The sequence below is a fragment of the Sphaeramia orbicularis genome, chromosome 11, assembly GCF_902148855.1.
Source record: "Sphaeramia orbicularis chromosome 11, fSphaOr1.1, whole genome shotgun sequence".
Taxonomy (NCBI): Eukaryota; Metazoa; Chordata; class Actinopteri; order Kurtiformes; family Apogonidae; genus Sphaeramia; species Sphaeramia orbicularis.
In genome coordinates, this window is record NC_043967.1 from 2,210,341 (window position 1) to 2,227,991 (window position 17,651).

General features: G+C 41.4%; 1 protein-coding gene across 1 annotated transcript; it reads left to right on the forward strand.

Moving 5' to 3' along the window:
• Positions 1 to 8,876: 8,876 nt before the first annotated feature.
• Positions 8,877 to 13,850, forward strand: rpl30 (ribosomal protein L30). Its single transcript, XM_030147656.1, has 5 exons — positions 8,877 to 8,973; positions 9,086 to 9,134; positions 9,629 to 9,774; positions 12,825 to 12,955; positions 13,754 to 13,850. Exons 2-5 carry the CDS (start codon positions 9,114 to 9,116, stop codon positions 13,804 to 13,806), a joined length of 351 nt encoding a protein of 116 aa, XP_030003516.1. The 5' UTR covers positions 8,877 to 8,973; positions 9,086 to 9,113; the 3' UTR covers positions 13,807 to 13,850.
• Positions 13,851 to 17,651: the final 3,801 nt, after the last annotated feature.

Below are 17,651 nucleotides of genomic sequence, written 5' to 3' on the forward strand. Positions count from 1 at the left end.
GAAGCCTTCAGCAGAGTTCTGGACAAACTGTAGACGGGCCAGCTCCTTCTGTTTAAGCATGTAAACAGGCTGTTGCAGTAGTCTAAGCGAGAAGATACGAAAGCGTGAACGATCATCTCGAGCTCATTGATGGACACCACAGACCTGAGTTTGGAGATGTTGTGGAGTTGGAAGAAACAGTTTTTCACTAGGTGTTTGGAGTAAAATTCTAAAGACATGTCCTGGTCAAAGATGACACCCAGATTCCTCAGTTTTGTCTTTACCGAGGAACTCAGGTCTCCAAGGTGATGTTTGATCCCTGGGATTGCACTATCCGGGGCAATGATGAGGGTCTCAGTTTTGCTGGAGTTCAGCTGGAGGCTGTTCTCATTTAGCCACTGCTTCAGCTCTGACAAGCAGATGATTAAGGAACTCAGTTTGTGGGGCTCAGAGGAGTTAAAGGAGCAGTATATCTGGATGTCATCTGCGAATAGATGATAGGAGACATCACTGTACTGTCGGATAATGTGGCCAAGTGGGAGGACATAGAGTAAGAATAGGACTGGTCCCAGGACAGAGCCTTGGGGCACACCACACAGTAGATCCGCTGAGTCAGATTGGAAGTTGTTTATTGACACAGTGAAGCTTCTGCCGGTCAGGTAAGAGGAGAACCAGTCTGGCACAGGACCTGACATCCCTACCAGGTCCCTCAGTCTCTCAATCATTATGGTATGGTCCACTGTGTCAAAGGCCGAGGACAGATCTAGCAGGACCAAGACTGTGGATTTCCCGGAGTCGGCCGCCATCAGGATGTCACTAGACACTTTTAATAGTGCAGTTTGTGTTGAGTGGCGTTGTCTAAACCCAGACTGAAAAGTGTCATAGATCTGGTGTGTCTCCAGAAAAGCTGTCAGTTGTTTAGACACTGCCTTCTCAAGGATTTTGGCCAATAGGGGGAGCTTTGAAATGGGCCTGTAGCTTTTGAAGTCTGTGGGGTCCAGTGTGGTTTTCTTTAGTTTAGGTTCTATGATGGCCTGTTTGAAGGAGCTGGGAAACAAACCAGTTGTGAGCGACAGGTTAAAAAACTTTGTGACCCATGGTCCAATTGTGTCAAAGACACCGACAAGGAGCTTATGGGGGAGGATGTCTGCAGAGTTGGAGGAGGGTCTCGTTTTGGATAAAAGTGCCGAGATGTCCTTCAGTATCACAGGGTCGAAAGAGGACCAGGTTTGCAGAGGGGGATCAGCTCGGGTCAGACGGCCAGAGGGTGGTGGGATATTGTGTTTAATCTCCCTGATCTTGTCTGTAAAAAAATTTTAGGAAGTCATTGCTGTCAGCTTTACAGAGCACAGGGGCAGCAGGGACAGCAGGGGACACAATGGACTGGATTGTGTCAAAGATTACTTTGGGGTTTTTCTTGTTTGTGGCTATAAGTTTGTGGAAGTAGCTGGATCTTGCCTCCTTAATCATTTTATTTAAGGAGGTTATGAGATCCTTAAGATGTAACCTGTGTACTTCCAACTGGGTTGATTTCCAAAGACGCTCAGTTTTGCGACAAGTTCTCCTGAAGTTTAAAATGTTTTCATTCATCCAGGGACAAGACCACTTACGAGTGACATTGGTTTTCAGGGGAGCCACCTGGTCAAGAATAGAGCTGCAGTGTGTGGCAAAGCACTGGATAAACTCATCAACATCGGGACACTCATTAAGAAGACTAGGGTTAAACAGGGCACGGAAATCCTGGGCTGTGGACTCTGTAATGATCCTCCTCTTGGCCCTTCTAGGTGCAGGCTTGGGCTCCAGAGGCACACATAAGTCAAAAAACACACCACAATGATCACTCAAGTGGACATCCTCAACACACACATTTGTGACGTGTAAGCCCAATGAGAAAACCAGGTCCAGGGTGTGGCCTTTCTTGTGGGTGGGGCCAGATACATGTTGTTTGAGGTTAAAAGTGTCAGTCATGGCTAAAAGTTCCATTGCTGGGCTGGATGAGTTGTTATCGATGTGCAGATTGAAATCCCCAAGAATTAAAACCTTCTCCAGTTTTATTATTGATGTTAGGAAATCACTGAAATCGCTTAAGAAGGCACCAGCAGGGCCAGGGGGACGGGAGATTAAGAAACAGTAAAACACACTGGAGGAGCCAGTCTTGATCATTTGTGACTCAGATGAGGGAAAGTCATCGGTGCTCATCCCTCTGCATGTGTATTTGTCCTGGTTACACTGCAGCAAGGCCACCGCCCCGGCGACAGGGGCGGGGCTGACCAACAGCAGAGCAGCCAGGAGGGCACAGTTCATTTAAATGAATGAACTCCCCATCCCTCTGCCACGTCTCCGTCAGGAATAATGCATCCAAGTTCCTGTTGGTAAAAAGCTCATTTAGGGAGAAGGATTTATTGGCAATGGAACGTGCATTTAGTAATCCAAACCGACTAGGCGGTGGTGACGTCATGGTGTTCGTGTCCGCTGTGTGTAATGGGATTTGTGTCAACCACCTACGATGCCTTTTAGCAGAGTGAGACCCCATACGAGACCTGGATATGACAGGAATAGAGAAGAGCAAGGCAGAGGTGTAGGCTGCTGGAGATGGGGAAGGAGAAGAGGAATTCACTGAGGTGGTTGGTTGACAGGTGGACAGTGAGGGCCTGGGAGAGGAGCAGAGATCAGTTGGGGTGGTGTTTATTCTCACTACAGATTTTACAGGAGACTCTGAACGTGGTGATATTAGATGTGACCAGCAGGGGGAGCAGGTGGCTGCAGCAGAAGAGGGAGGGCATAGTCACATAGGTGTGGGTGTGGTTTTAGTCAGGACAGTGTGTTGGATGTTTTGAGCCCAGACCCTGCTGCCTAGTCTAGAGGGGTGGACACCATCGGACTTGTAGAAGGAGGGGCGGTTCCAGAACAGATTAAAGTTATCAATAAAACTGAAGCCGTTCAGAGCAGAGGCGGACTGGAGCCAGGTGTTCAGGCTGAGGAGTCGGCTGAAACGGCCCACACCACGGGCAAAGGAGGGGAGGGGCCTGGAAATGAAAACAGTCTTCCCGGATCCTTTCAGTTTATCAAAGAGGTTTTTAAAATGAACCTTTGTCACTTCGGACTGTTGAAGAGAAGTGTCATTGAAGCCCACGTGAACTATGATCCGGGTAACGGTGGACGGCAGTGAGAGCAGCAGCTGAGGCAGTTCATGGAGGATGGAGGTGACGGTGGAACCACGAAAACACCTGGTTATGGCGTTAAAGAAACGGACGTTACGGATGATGGAGTCCCCGAGGATGGCGGTGGTCGGAGGGAAAAGTGGTCAAGGAGACGGTGTTGAAGGTGAAGGGTTCCTGGTCTCTCTAGGTGGACATTCCATGGGTGGACCATCGGAGTGACCTCGCGGCACCTCGGCTGGTGCCACGAGGTGCCGCGGCACCTCGGGGCCAACGCTAGGTGCCGTGGCACCGCGGTACCACGGCTCGGTGCCAACCAGGTACCGTGGCACCGGGGTACCACGGCCCGGTGCCAGGTGTCATGGCACCGCGGTACCACGGCTCGGTGCCAACCACATGCTGTGGTACCGCGGTGCCGCAGCTCGGTGCCACAGCTCGGTGCCAGGTACCCCAGCACGGCACCGCGTACCATGGCTCCGTACCACAGCTCAGCTTGTTGCCAGGTGCCGAAGCGCTGCGGTACCACGGCCCGATACCATGGCATGATGCCAGTTGCCATGGTGCGGTGCCAAGGGTTCCTATCAATTACATTGGACTGTGAGCTAAGGAAGCACCTTGTTCGGAGCGGTGTTTTTAACAATGTCAGTGTTACATAGAGGAGTTCCAACTCATTACCAGCAGATGGCGTACTTGCACAAAGAGATTCGCATATTATAAACACTGACTTCGTTGTTGCGTTTGCATGGTGATTGTTGTATTCTTCCCACTATTTTTTTTTTTTTTTTGGCAAACCTTTAACGAAAATGTGATAATAAAAGCTTTCGGAAAACTGGGGCCTGTATAATCCTAATACAATCCAATGTCATAGATATGCAATGGAAAATGTTTGAGGGGGAATAAGGAGCCATTTGTCATGAAAAGAACAAGGTATAAGCCATGTTTGAGCGCATGACAAGAAGATAAAGACAGAAGGAACACAATAAATTAGAAATAATTGATACTGGTCAAATTAAATCAAATTTTATTTATATATCGCCAAATCATAACAAAAGTTATGTCATGACACTTTACAAATATGCATATGTATGTCTGATAAAATAAAACTAATTTATTTAATGCCTTGAAAGTCAATAGTCAAAATTCAACAGTGTAGGCGCTAACCATTGTATGAAATGTCAACAGGTTTGAAACGGGATTCTAGTGAATTGATATGTTTATTTCATGTCCTTGTCCACCACATTCTCGAACTTATCGGACGTATGTGACATATACATCCGTTTTAAACAGAGTCTGGCCGAGCTGGCAGCCACAACTCATGTCCGCTATCCTGAGCAGGGTTAACATGTTTCCACATTGTGCCAATAAACGTTCTCTCTCTCTCTCTCTCCCCCATCCTCCACCCCCTAATGGACCATTACACTGATTAAAACAACATTATTCACAGCCCTAACTGTCGCCAAGACAGTTGTCCTCCACTGGAAAACCAGAAATCAGCTAAATATTCCACACTGGAAGAACCTGTTAACTACGACGGCGTATTAGGGCCACATAAGAAAAGAAAAACACTTGACACTTTGAGAGTAAAGTCGTAAAATATCGAGGTGAAACCCATAATTTCATCAGAATAAAGTCGAATACAAAAAGAGTCATAATTTTACGAGAATAAAGTCGTACTATATTGAGAATAAAAGTCATAATATTGAGGGAATAAAGTCGTATCTTTAAAAAAAAAAAAAAAATCTTAATCTAACGAAATTTCAGTTGAAAAATGTCTGCTTCACTCAGTCTCAAAAGTACTCGTTTCAACAAAATCTGGTCTATATTCATGAACAAACTTACGTGTGCATTATTAGCCTGACTCCCATTCCATAACCAACAAACACATTTACTTCATGCCTGACTTGAACGTCCGTATAGTTGTATGATGCACTGTAAACTGCTCTGTACCAATAGAACAGTGGCAGCGGTACCACAGCCACTGGAAATAAACCACTGGCACCAGAAATGGTGAACCACAGGCACCGGCACCTCTGGCAGTGCTGCCACAGGCACCGGAAGTGCCGCAGACGAGGTGCCACAGGCACCGGAAGTGCCGCAGACTACAGCGGCACCTCAGGCACCGGTGTCCCAGACCACAGTGAGATCTCGTCTCTACTGGTTCTTTTTGCGGCCACGAATCACCACTTCAGACCAGGGAGTTGAACACGGGGGACGAGGACAGGCAGAGGAAGGATCCCATAAACACCGTATCATCACAGGAGGCTTTGGGCTTCTGTGCGCTTTTCAGGAACAGACTGGACAGTGTGGGAAGGCGGCTGGAGAAACCACAGAGCTGGGCATTTTTCTCTGCGAGTTCTGCGGAGAGGCGCAGTATTTCCTCTTTGAGATCCGCGATAGTTTGGTAAGCCTTTACCAGGGTTTTGTTTGCTTGGACGAGAGGACTTTCTCCGGCTGATGAGGATGACGCCATGGTGGTAACAGCAAGATACCGGGGGTAGAGCGCGGGAAGCGGTGGGTGACAGCCACAGGTAAGGATCCACTGACAACACTGACCTGTCCTGATGGAGGTTTGGGCTGACGGCGTCAAGTTAAATAGACACGGTTCAGAGGTTAGGTTCAAGTGAGTAAGCGTTGAAAGGCAAGAAATAAGTAGTTAAAAGGCTGGATTTGTAAGAGTAGGTCCGCCGGCGGTTTGACAGACGCCACAAAAGAAATATTTGTGAAATTACGATACATTTACAAATGTATTTTAACTGTATTTTTCTGTGAAAAAAAAATTCTTTTAAAAAATTTAAATTTTAGTTATTCACAGTTACAGTTTTTTCATGTTATTTTACATTTGACATGTAAAATCACAGTCTATTTTTTGTCATTTCATTGATATTTTCCTGTACCTTAAAAATACAGGAAAAATCTGTAAAATAATCAGTGAAAATTCTGTTAAATTACAGATTTTATTTTTATTTATTTATTTTTTTTGACAATGTGGGTTTCTGTAAACTGGTTTAAGAGTCTAGTTTATTCCAGCTCTAAATGCAAAGTGTCATGAGATAACTTTTGTTATAATGTGATGCTATTTAAATACAATTTGATTGACTGATTGTCTAAAAAAGTCAAAAAAAATTTGAAAGACTTGTTGAGATCTTTACTGAAAACTGTGAAAGCATTCCCCTGCAGAATAATACAAAGTGTGACCATCAGACCACAGACTGTAAATGACACAGTGGCACCTATGAGTGCTTTATTGCAGGTATATGGGCAGCAGTTCAGGACAGGGCAGGCCGTTCAATATGCATGATTTACATGTGGAATTTAAATGTTAAATGTTTTTATCTTATTGAAATGTGCAGGGGCACAGACGGAAACTGAAGGGTTTCTGTGTAACTTCTAAATTACTTGAGTATTTTCTGCACCTTTATACCTATACTCCAGTGCATCTCAGAGACAAATGATGTGGGATACTTTTTACACTATTACATTTGTCTGACAGCTTATGTCCCTTCTTAGATTCTTAGAAGTTTTCATACTCCTCCTGTCCAGTAAAAAACAGAATATCAAATGTGTGATTGTGAATGTGTGTAACTAACCTAAAGATGAAGTGATCCTTTCTGATCTAAGAAAACTCTCCTCCTTCATAGTCTAAACATACTCTGTCAAAGAAAAAACATCAGCTAGCCTAATTAAAATGCACTGTGACAAAGCTTAAAACAGGCCTGTTTTTGCTGAGCTTATGAAAAGTTGCATGGTTCTTACAGGACAGCAACAAATATGGTGATCTTATGACACATTGCTTTGAATTTGGTTCCCAATCTTTTTGGCTTCATAACACCATTTTAACACCAGAAATTTCTGGCATTCAAAACTGAGACTTTTTTTTTTTTTTTGTTGCTAAAATTAATTTTTTTTGGATCATGTAATAGTTTGCTATATGTTGCAAATAAAAGTTAATTTTAGACACATTTAGTCTATATAATGTATATTATTATGGATGAAAGCAGTAAATCCAGGTGTAGGCTACTGCACAAAGGTAGAATTTTATTTTCCTTCCTGTACATTTTCCTATGTCCAGTCAGTCCAGCTTGGATTTACAAGGTGGACAATTAATACTGAACAAACAAGAACTCAAACTATGAGTTGTGAAAGAGCTGCAGCATCTGAAACTGACCACAATGAACATTTAACAGATAAACAGAACCACAGTGCTGCAGTTTCAGACTTAGTTTGACATGTCTTTTATGTATTGGGATTTTCTCTCTCAACACACCATATATTTTTATTCGTAAGTTTTTATTTTTATTAATTATTAGAAATTTCATTTGAATTCCCGACCCCAAGGTTGAAAAACATAGCATTAAACAATCATTAAACAGTCTATAAAATAGTTCAGACGAACTGACCTTAATCATGTACAACAGTAAAACTTCATCCTCCAGTAAACACAGTCAGGGATCATTTTATTGCACAATGAACATTCTTACTTTTAATACTGAATGTTTTATGTTTAATGTTTTATTTTAATACTAAATTATTTAACTTGAATTCAGAGGTTTTAAATACACAACTTCTACATGTGGTGGACTGGTTTCAGGGCGGCAAAAGTATTTTTGAGTTCAAACTGTGCGTACTTGTTCCATCATTGAATATATCTACACTGAACAAAAATATAAACGCACCACTTTTGTTTTTGCTCCCATTTTTCATGAGCTGAACTCAAAGATCTAAAACTTTTTCTATGTACACACAAGGTTTATTTCTCTCAAATGTTGTTCACAAATCTGTCTAAATTTGTGTTAGTGAACACTTCTTCTTTGCTGAGATAATCCATCCACCTCACGGGTGTGGCAGATCAAGATGCTGATTAGACAGCAGGATTTTTGCACAGGTGTGCCTTAGGCTGGCCACAATAAAAGGCCACTCCAAAATGTGCAGTTTTATCACACAGCACAATACCACAGATGTCACAAGTTCTGAGGGAATATGCACTGGTCATGCTGACTTCAGGAATCTCCACCAGAGCTTTTGCCTGTGAATTGAATGTTCATTTCTCTACCATAAGCCATCTCCAAAGCTGTTTCAGAGAATTCATGAAGAAGACTGTGCGAGGAAAATGGTGGTCACACCAAATACTGACTGGTTTTCTGACCCCCCTGGACCACCCAATACAGTAAAAGTGCACATTTTAGAGTGGCCTTTTATTGTGGCCAGCCTAAGTCACACCTGTGCAATAATCCTGCTGTCTAATCAGCATCTTGATCTGCCACACCTGTGAGGTGGATGGATTATCTCAGCAAAGCACAAAGGAGAAGTGTTCACTAACACAGATTTAGACAAATTTATGAGCAATATTTGAGAGAAATAGGCCTTTTGTGTACATAGAAAAAGTTTTAGATCTTTGAGTTCAGCTCATGAAAAATGGGAGCAAAAACAAAAGTGGTGCGTTTATATTTTTGTTCAGTGTATATGTCAGGGTAGAGACTGCGATCTGGTAGGATCGGCGATTCTACCAGTAGAAACTCCGATCAGAGTCTCTACTGGTAGAAACTCCGATCCTGCCAGTAGAAGGGTTAGGGTTAGGGGTTAGGGTTCGGATCGGAGTTTCTACCGGTAGAGACTACGATCGGAGTCTCTACTGGTAGAATCGCCGATCCTACCAGATCGCAGTCTCTACCCTGACATATATATATATATATAAATAAAGGCTGTATATTTAACAAAGCCACCCCATCTGCAGTCAAATATCTGCGCAGTGTTCCATTGCGCAGGCCTCCGGCAGAAACACGCGCAGTGCACCATGGGACTTCCTTTTGCTCCGAAGCCATATTGGAGTACACTCACGGTAAGATCGGCTCTGAGCTTTCGTATTAAAAAATGTATTGATTCGGCAAATAGACAACTAAATTTTTATCCTAAGATTAACAACGCTTTTCTCCTTCTCCTTTTGTCCGCAGGTTGGCTAGCCCGGACTAAACAGCCAAAATGGTGGCCGCAAAGAAAACGGTGAGTAGGTCCGCACGGGCCGGAGCGCACGCGCTGCTGCTTCACGTGGAGACGTTTATCTGTCGGGGCCCACTAACTAGCACTGTATTAATACTCATTAACTTACTACCGTCACCGGGTTTTGTGTTTTGTAACTGCGTCTGTAAATGTGTTTGTGTTAGAGGTTTTGCTATCGCTGTCAAAACATCGTTATGCCCTACATGGTCTAGCATGTAGCTAGTATCGCCGGCTGTATAGCTAACTGATGCTAGTAGGCTACTAAGCTAGTATGCTGCGTAAACATCTTAAACATTGTAGTGTTTGTTCCATTTCAATATAAATCATGGTTTCCCGCCATCATTTACATAGGTCAATGGATTGCTGGGTGATCCGTGTAGAAAAGTAAAATAAATAAACAATCTGAATTTAGTTGTGCGTTTGCTGTCACTGACTTGGTGTGTGTATATATATATATATATATATATATGTGTGTGTGTGTATATATTTACCCTCAGAAAAAGTCCATGGAGTCCATCAACTCCAGACTCCAGCTGGTGATGAAGAGTGGAAAATATGTCCTGGGCTACAAGCAGTCTCAGAAGATGATCCGACAGGGAAAAGCCAAGCTGGTCATCCTGGCCAACAACTGCCCAGCCCTCAGGTATTCCAAACACTAATATAAACATTGAAACTTGTAAAAGTGAATGAAACCATACTGTTATGTATCAGTACATTTTGAAGGCACGTGGTTAAAACCTATGGTTTGTTTTCATGTGGAACTGTGATTCTTGCCATTGTGATGGAGGATGAGACATCATCATAGACTATAATGTTGTTTGTGTCAGTTCAAGTAACCAACCCAAGGGTAGCTCATGTCAAAGTTCCAAGTCAAATGTGTGAGAATGACATTACCTGTGTATTTTTCTCACATAAAAGTGCACTTGCTTTATTTTCTTTGAGGCTTACATGTTGTATGCAATATCAGTGAATAGGTCATGTGAGTGTCGTATTTGACACACGTTAGAGATTTTGTGTTTGTTTGATGGAACTGCACCATTAAAAATAAAAAAAAAGAATCTTAAGCAGTAGTTTTGAGACACTTGAGGTGGCTTTACCCTTTTTTTTCAAGAGTTGATGCCATCAATGGAAAATGGGTGCTTTTGCTTCATCAAGTTCTCTCAATGTGAACATTTAACATAACTGATCAGCTGACCTATCCCTGGTGCCCTGAATGATCCTATGATGACATAATTGGTAGTGACAGAAGGAAATAAAGGCCAATGAGAACCAAATTATTCCATGATCAGCTGTTTTGTAGAACGTATTGAGGGTGTGTTACTGTGGACCATGCAGATGTTTGTACTGAAGTCAGCTGGTATGTTGTATATACTGTTGTAATCAGAGAATAAATACTCACCCTTCCGTGTAGTCTGACGATTGGCCAAGCTGAAACTCCAATTTATTTGGTAAACTGCTTCATAATGCTGTACCTCTATTTATTGTAGTAGTTTGTATTGTGACCCATGTAGCCATCTTCTGATAATACCACACAGCCTTGTTTATCCACCCATTGATGGAAACATACTTTGCTTTTTCTTGCAGTGTCAAAAGTTCTGTAGTCATTTGTGTTAATACATACATGGAAAGTGTTGTCTAAAACTTCCCCAGTTTGGGCACAAATGTCTGTGTACAACACGTATGATTGTAATGCATCTGAGTATGTATGAATGTAGCTTAATAGTCAAGATCCTTTGCTGCCATTCAAATGTGACATGAAACAAATCCAATCCACAGGATTTAAATTTTTTTGTTTGTTTTTTTTAAAGAACCACACATGAAAAATAGAAAAACAAGATTGAAAAACACAAGTAATGTGTTGATAATATTATAAATATGAACATGGAGGAAGGGAATGACTGGAATGTAAACATAAAAGTGATTGAATATTGCTGGGTGTATTGCAACTAGGGATGTAATGATTACCAGTATAATGATAAACCATGGTAAAATTCCTGACTGGATTTTCAATCTTGTTTTTGTTTTTTAAATGTGTGGTTCTTTAAAAAAAAACAAACAAACTTTGCATTCTCTCTCTTATATATAAAATGGTCAAACAAGCTCCACTATGACCTGTCCAACTACTTTTTTTCCCAACTCAAAAAAACACTCAGGAATCAGTTGGAGAATTGGTAAGCAGAATTGACAATGACATTGACAAAATCCTATCAATTCCCACCCCTGGTGCAGAAATCTCTTATGGCCATAAGGTGCCATCTTTCATACGGGTTAATATTTTAATGTTTCTGCCAACAGAAAGTACATTGCTTTTTTTTTTGTTTTTTTTTTTTCAAAATTCAACTTGGTTAAATTATTTCTGTGTGTATAAATACTTTTTGAACATTTTGAGCACATTTCAACAATACTGCAATAATGATAACCGTCATAATTTTGGTCACAGTAACCTTGATATGAAATTTTCATATTGTTAAATGTCTAATGGCAACAATGCCAGAGAACAGTCTTGTGGCGTCCAGGTAACAGCTGTCTCTGAGCCTGGTGGTTCTGGCTCTGATGCTATGGAGTCTTCTGCCTGATGGCAGGTGAAAGAACAGGCTATGTGCAGGGTGGGTGGGCTCCTTTATGACGCATGAAGTCCTTTTCCTGCTGCTGTGAATGTCACTGACTGTGGACAGACTGCTGCCGATGGTTCTTTGTGCAGAATTCACTAGTCTTTATAGAGTTTTTCTGTCTGAACTAAGCAACTGCCATACCACACAGTGATACAGGAGGTAAGGACGCTTTCCACCTCACTCCGGTAGAAGGCTGTTCAGATAGACCTGTTCAGTCCAGCCTGCTTCAGTCTCTAGAGGAGAAAGAGGTGTTGTTGGGTCTTCTTTTCAAGACAGGAAGTGGTCTTGTTCCTGGTGAGGCGGACTCCCTGGTATCTGAAGTATCTGAAGCCACTTACACAGCCACACTCCCAATGAAGAGGGGGTGGGTCTAGTCTTAGTGGTCCTGTAGTCCACAATCATCTCCTATGTCTTCTGTGTGTTGATGCACAGGTTATTTCTACACCATCTTCCAGCAGCTTCACTTCCTGTCTGTTGTTCTTGTTGTTTTGGGAGATCAGTCCCATCACAGCTGTGTCTTCTGTAAACTTGACAATATGGCAGCTCCGGTGCCTGGGAGAGCAGTCATATGTCTGGAGTGAGAGTAACAGGGCTTTAAATACATCCCTGGGGGCAGCTTGGCTTTAGGGTGATTGTGGAGGAGATGCAGTTCTGGATTCTGGCTGACTGGGGTCTGTTAGAAAATCCAGCACCCAGTTGTGTATGGATGGGTTTAGATCCAGTGTGATCAGTTTGTTGATGGGAGTCTGTGAACTCTGAAAAACCTTGGCACATTCAGCAAATGCACACAAAACGGCACTGACCTCACCGAATATGCTCACAAGAACTTCAGTGGGACTTTGAGTTGGTGACTCAAAACCTACTGAGCCTCATTTGAATACATTTTCAGGAACTTTAAGGTACAGTGGAAACACAGAGCAAGCAGATAACCAGGAATTCCTTTACTCGGGTAAAATGGTTCCTGGTAATAAAAGTTCCTTGGAATCTGGAAAATGGGCTGATGTATGTATGTCTGTTTAGATTTGTCACAGATCAGGCACTTTGTACTTTTCTGACACCTTTCTTGTCTCTCTTGCTGCAGGAAGTCTGAGATTGAGTACTATGCCATGCTGGCCAAGACCGGTGTCCACCACTACAGTGGGAACAACATTGAGCTTGGCACAGCCTGTGGAAAGTACTACAGGGTGTGCACACTGGCGATCATTGATCCCGGTAAGTTTTTAGGATCCACAGCAGTCACATTTAAAGACGCAGAGTTATAATTGATCAAATGGAAAAATAGGATAATAAATATAGACTTGTGCCAGTTGTTCTCTGGCAGTTAAAAAAAATCTTCTAATCCAGAGAACCAGTAGCCTGATGTGAATCAAACAACAGCCCATTACAACCATAACACATTATGTTAATGATAAAATGTTGAATGGTTTAGGTAGAGATTGACTATTGTTTAAATGTTCCATTCTATTTGTTTGGTGCAGTATGCTGCTGGTAGCAGTTACTCAGAAATCGGGCATAAAAAAATAATAGGCTTTTAACATGGGGCATATATAAAGAGACAAATTGGAAAGGATTGTATTTTGTGTTAATGTCAGCTGGTGCTCTTCATTTGTTTGCATTTTTGTTAAGCAAACTGCTTCCTCCTGTCTACATAGATAGTTTATTAATCCCGAGGGAAAGTCAAGCTACACTTCACACAAATGAAGACGCTTGTGTCTGTAAGCCCTGCTGCCAGAGCATCTGTACCTGTTACAGAGTACCTTTTGAATGAACTAAAACTAAATTGTTTTGAGACAGGCTGAATATGTGTTGCTTTGTGTCAGGTGTACTTTGTTTCACTAGAGTAAACCCATGTGGAGTCAGGACAAACAGTCTGAGTTCCAGAATGCTCTGTTGGTCATATTTCTCAACTTAAAGGGGATATTTTAGGAAGAAGCCGACCTGCGCTAGGTGTAATTATGTTAATGAATACTTGATCTTTGGACATACTGACCTGGTGTTTTTGCTTTTTAGGCGATTCTGACATCATCAGGAGCATGCCAGATCAGCAGCAGCAGGCTCAGTAGAGCGGACCCCACCCCATTGTTATAAATAAAGTTGTGTAAGACAGGAACTCTTGCTGTCCTTTAATTTTTGCAAAAAGTGGTCCAGGTCATTGAAAATGTTTGTTCAGAGGTGGTTCATGATATTGTAGTTTTTTATCCATCAGTTATCAGCATCCTCCACTGGTTGAGTGGTAAGACTTTTAGGCCACGGGCCAGGGTATGTCACAGTGAGTCCCAGTTTTTTTACTGTTACCAGTTATATTTGTAATCTAGACATCCCAAGGAATCCAATGATACCAAATTTATAGGATTGTGGTTGGGGGGGGGGGGGGTGCATGAGGGACCATCCTGGCCTGTGGCCTATATAGTATGTGCTTCAAAAAGTGTTCTTTCAGAAAATAATTAAAATTTCTTATAAAATATCTACAAACCAGAACTAGAGTAAGTCACTGAAGCTGGCCATCCAGAGGTATTTGAAGGTGTTTTATTCCAAAGGTCATCAGTGCTGTGAGTGCTGATGGTAAAGCTACATTATATGGTTCAAAAATAGCAGTTTTGAAAATTTTGAAGTTGATTACAAAAAAAATGTCCGTCCAAAGGTGTTTCACTTATTTCAGTGGTCATCAGGCCAAAGTATGGAGGCTGGTGCACACCTAAAAAGTCTTCAGGGGTCAGGTGTATAGGAGCATGAGGTACGAGTGAAGTAGAAAAAAGGGATCCTGCACACTGTCCAATCAACCTGCAAAAAACTTAAAGATAACGTTTCGGTCCTCTGGACCTTTTTCAAGCAGAGGGTTAAAATGGTCCTCAGGCTCCCTCAATGAGTCCAGCAGTACATGTCTAAAACATTTCCAAAAATTCTTCAAGCTTGATCAAAAACTGTCGTAGGCTACTAAAAATGGCCTCCCATAGGTGTTTTCTAGGTGTTAAACATTTATTCTAATGGTCAAATGATAACGTACTCTGTACTTGGGAAATGTAATTTTGGAAGATTTTTGAAATTTGGTCAAAACCACTAGGTCACAAAAAATGGCTGTTCAAAGGTATTTCAAAGTGTCATGAGCATTTTTATCAGCTGTGAATAATGGCACAGTTGGCACAAAATCCATATACAGATATAACTTAGTGAATTGCGTTAACAGCAATCTAATACTCTGCACACCACCCTACAAATATAGGCTCTGTACAAGTAGGCCAGGCACAAAAAGTGGTCACTGTTTGGACAGAAGTCTTAAATGTCAATTGCCAAACAAGTGTGTGCACTAAGGATATTATCGTTAAAAAAATGACGAAAACTAGAATTGTAAAAACATTTTCGTTAACGGAAATAAATAAAAACTATAATTAAAAGAAAAAAATGATAACTAAGTGAAACTGTATTGTGTGTTTACAAAACTAAAATGTATAAAAATTCAGGATAAAATTCCCTTCGTTTTTGTCTTTGTCAATGTCGGATTGATATGAAATCGATTTATTTCCCTAAAGCAATTTTCTCTGCTGGCACCATATGATATTTAAGGGTCCGTCACTTGTGTTCACTTGTGGTTTCCAGTCGTCTTCTGGTCCCCACTCTACCTGGAAACATGGAGACTAAAGTTGGGAGAAAGCAGCAGAGTCCTGTCTGGGATTTATTTGAATACGACGACAGAAGAAGAGAAAAGAGACGACAAAACTAAAATTAATACTAAAACTAAGCGTTTAGAAAAAAATGAAAACTAATAAAAACTATAAAACCTGCTCTAAAAATGAATTAAAACTAACTGAATTAGAGAAAAAAAAGGTCAAAACTAAATAAAACTATAATGAAAAATCCAAAACTATTAGGACCTTGGTGTGCACAGGTGTGTGTTCCAGGACTGACCCTGCAGACATGGGTCTACATGAGGAAGCGGAACCTGCTGAATGTAGTGAGTCCACTCTGGTCCAGATGCTGTTTTTATGCCAGTCCAACCCAAATGGTGTCGTCCACCTCCACAGCACCGTGGATCTGTTGTAGGTCTGTAACAGGAACTCTGATCTTCACTAGTACTGGGCCCATGACCCCTCTGTAGGAGCTACAAAACTTCCTGCGGACAAACGATGGAAAACCTCCATGAAAGGATTTGAAAATACACAAACTCAGACACACATTACCAACTGTAGAACATGTGTCCATCATACATTAATATTACACATGTAATCTCAACATTATTCATCATTAAACAGGGTGCTTGTGCAGGTCTTGAAAGTCTTAAGTATGGAATTTTGAAATGCTGTTTTCCAGACCTTGAAAAGTCTGGAATTCTGTGTGAAAGTCTTGATAAAGTATGGAAAAAGTTTCTCTCGTTGAATTTTAGAGTGTGATCAAAGGCAGTAATCATGATAAGAACTACATGAAGAAAGTATAAAATGAAACCTGATCTGATTTCACTAAAGCGGTCGGTGCTGGAATGAAATCCCATCAAAGCTCATGTAGCCTTTGTGTTCAGCCTGAGGAGGTCTGGAAGTAAACCACCACGTACTCTGTGAGAAGACATGACATCCATCCATCTATACGTTCATGCTTTTATTCTGACTGCTCTAGTGAAAGTTGTGTGTGTGCTATCCATGCACTTTAGTGATTTTCACTTGTTTTATTAGTAAAACATAATTTACTGTGAATCATGCATTCATTCATTTATACATTTATCAAAATGAACTTCTACGACTTACAACAGAAACTCAACTGAAAAAGTAGGCACACATAAAAATACATAAAGTTAGTCTGGGAGAAAAAACACATTTTTTTTTTAAAAAGTCTGGAATATTTATTTGGATAAAGAGCAAGCACCCTGTTAAAGGATGGTCAGATGTGTGTGTGTGTGTGTGTGTGTGTGTGTAAATTTACAAACAGGATGTAAGATGGAGTATTAGGGCCACAGAATAATAAAGTCATCATTTTTGACAATAAAATACTAGTATGATGAAAGAAGTCATAATGTGTTCTTATAGTTATAAAACTTGAATATTTCTTTCTTGTAATTCAGGTTTTTATTACAGTTTTCACTTGGACCACAACATTCATACAATACTGTTTAATGTTAACAATGTTGTACAAACATGAAAAGTATACAGTCTGGATCATCCTGTTGAACCGTTCTTTAAGATGTGGGGCTTTAGGGGTCTTCCAGTGTTTCAGAATAATCCTGACTGCTACTGAGACCCCAACCATGAGAACAGAAAATGTTCCGTTTGCTCCGTTAGCTGTCTGTCCTTTTTCACCCAGTAAACACAGCCTTGGACAGAGGGATAGAAATATTCAAGTTGTCCAAAACTTGAATATTTCTGAACACTTGTGCGTATCTTGACAGTATACAGAGCACTGTCACGTCCACAGTTTCAAAAGCAGGTGTTTGCCTGCAGAAACAAGCTCACCTGTCAACAAACTGAACCAAGTTCAGCGGACTTGGCCCTCAGTAAACAAACAGCGCCACCTGGTGTCCACAGTGGGAGGGGGCAGTTTACTGCTGTGGGCTTTTGTAGGACATCATGGAGGTCAATGTGGGATCAGCCTCCACAGCAGAAATCCTTCAGATGAATGACTCCAACGACACTTGGACAGAGAAAGTGCCAACACTGTCTTTGTTTACAATAAAATGAATCTGATGCAGAAACAACAAATGAGTGAAAAGACTTTTAAAGTGGAACTACCACAGTCAGAAACAGCAGAGATTCAGAAACAGAAACATTTGTTTCAGGTATTTTTTATTGCGAAGCCTTGTAGTCCAGACACGAGATCCCCTGATTGGTGCATTGTACTTAATTTTGGATATCAACATAACAAACGCACCAGAATCAGAAATAAGAAGAAAACAGCACTGATAAAGTGAAAAAAAAGAAGGAAAGAA